Source organism: Myotis brandtii, unplaced genomic scaffold, assembly GCF_000412655.1.
Source record: "Myotis brandtii unplaced genomic scaffold, ASM41265v1 scaffold627, whole genome shotgun sequence".
Classification (NCBI taxonomy): Eukaryota; Metazoa; Chordata; class Mammalia; order Chiroptera; family Vespertilionidae; genus Myotis; species Myotis brandtii.
In genome coordinates, this window is record NW_005370397.1 from 2,384,801 (window position 1) to 2,386,535 (window position 1,735).

The window sequence follows — 1,735 nt, forward strand, 5'->3', positions numbered from 1 at the left end:
CAGGACCAAGCCCTGCCCCTCGTGTCCCCAGGGAGCTCTGCGGAGGCTGCACGGAGCCCCACAACGCCAGGGCCACCCCTTTCTCTCTTCGTCTCCCCAGAAGGGTCTCAGATGCTCTCCCTATGCCCCCCCTTGCTGTGGGGCTTGAAGAGCGAGCTCAGTCACCCCCAGAGCAGGGCTGAGAGGCGCGGCCTGCAGGTCTCCAGCAGCCAGCACCCCGGAGTGGAGGGCGGTCCCTGCAGGGTTCCTGGTTTCTGTTGTCTGTCGCTCACTCTCGGCCCTCCTGGCCCAGCTGTAGAGTTGGGTCAGGGCTGGGCGGTGGGGGCCCTGCTGGGGCAGCTGCAGGGGTGGGAGCCCTGTGACAGTCCAACACGCAGGCATACGGGGTGGGAGCCCTGTGACAGTCCCACACGCAGGCACAGGGGCTGGGAGCCCTGTGACAGTCCCACACGCAGGTACACGGGGTGGGTGCCCTGTGACAGTCCCACACGCAGGCACAGGGGCTGGGCACTGAGGCGCCCTCTAACAGGGCTGCAGGGCAGGGAGGGTGGGGCAGACCCTTTTCTCCAAGGAGACAGGGCCGCTGGAGCTGGGGACATTCCCTCCCTTTCCTCTGGGGAGACTCCCCTTGACCCCTGGGCACGCACCCGCCCTTCCCGGCCTGAGGCTCTGGGTGCCGGGTCACCAGCTCCTCACAGAGCAGCTCAGAAGCTGCTTCCTGTGCCCCGAAGGGAGGGGTCTGCTCCCGGGGCCGTGCCCGGGCTGCTGGCCTGCCCGCGGCACCCCCAGGCCACACATCGGCCCTGTTTGTAGGGCTCCATGGAGAGGCCCTTGGGGAGGGGTGTGTGGCTCTCCCGCTTGCTCTGCCCTTTCAGAAGTCAGGGCACTGACGTTGGTGTCAGGAAGGCGCCATGGCAACGGGCTCCCAGGATGCTGCCTGCCCCTGCCCTGCATGCCAGAGTCAGCTTAACCCCGTGTGAGCTGCACCGGCCTCGGGGCTGGGCCTCTCCCACGGGGCCCGCGGAGCCGTGCGGCCTGGGAAGGTGTGGCCAGGAGCTCGGCCCCCCGGTCTGCTCTGGGCCTCGGTTGCTTACATTACCTGCGTGCCCCTCCCCCTGACACGCAGTGACCCTAATGGGGCTTCAAACCCAGCCCCAGCCCCAAGTGTTTAAAACCCGTCATCTTTCTCTTCCCAGATCGCCTACCGGGACCGGCTGAAGGACATCCGGGCCACCCTGGAGGTGTCCCCCTTCTTCAAGGGCCACGAGGTGGGTACTGGGCCAAGGCTGCCCTGGGCAGAGCTGCGCTCGTGTGGCCGGGGTGACCTGGGCCTGGGCGGTGAGCCCGCCTCTCTCACTAACACGTCTGCTGCTCCACAAGCCCAAGGGGCGCTTTCAGGGTGACAGAGGCAGCCCCCCAGGAGCCTGGGTGACCCCTTGGGACTGTCCTGCCTGAGGTCGGGCCGTGCCCTTCCTTCTCCCTCCCAGCTACCCCAGGTGCTGTGGCAGGACTTCAGTCCCACACGCCCGAGGGTCTCAGGGCAGAAGCTCTTTGAGCTGCTAGAACAGCCGAGTGACCCCTGTCACCCCAAGACCTGCAGGACCTCCTGCTCCCGCCTCCGTCCGCAGGAAACCAGACACCTGAGAGAGAGGGTTTGGAAATTGTCAGCAGGTTCCTGGAGGGTTTATAACAGTGGTTCTCAACCTTGGCTGCACATTAGAATCACCTGGGAATC

The 1,735-nt window shown here is 66.2% G+C and overlaps 1 protein-coding gene across 1 annotated transcript in view; it reads left to right on the forward strand.

The window, feature by feature from the left end:
• ITPKB (inositol-trisphosphate 3-kinase B) overlaps window positions 1-1,735 on the forward strand; it is a gene marked incomplete at its 5' end in the record, with an annotated part of 97,625 nt that overhangs the window by 94,010 nt on the left and 1,880 nt on the right. The window contains one exon of the mRNA XM_005880154.1: window positions 1,197-1,268. Coding sequence (XP_005880216.1) covers window positions 1,197-1,268 — 72 coding nt within the window. The remainder of the gene's footprint in view (window positions 1-1,196; window positions 1,269-1,735) is intronic.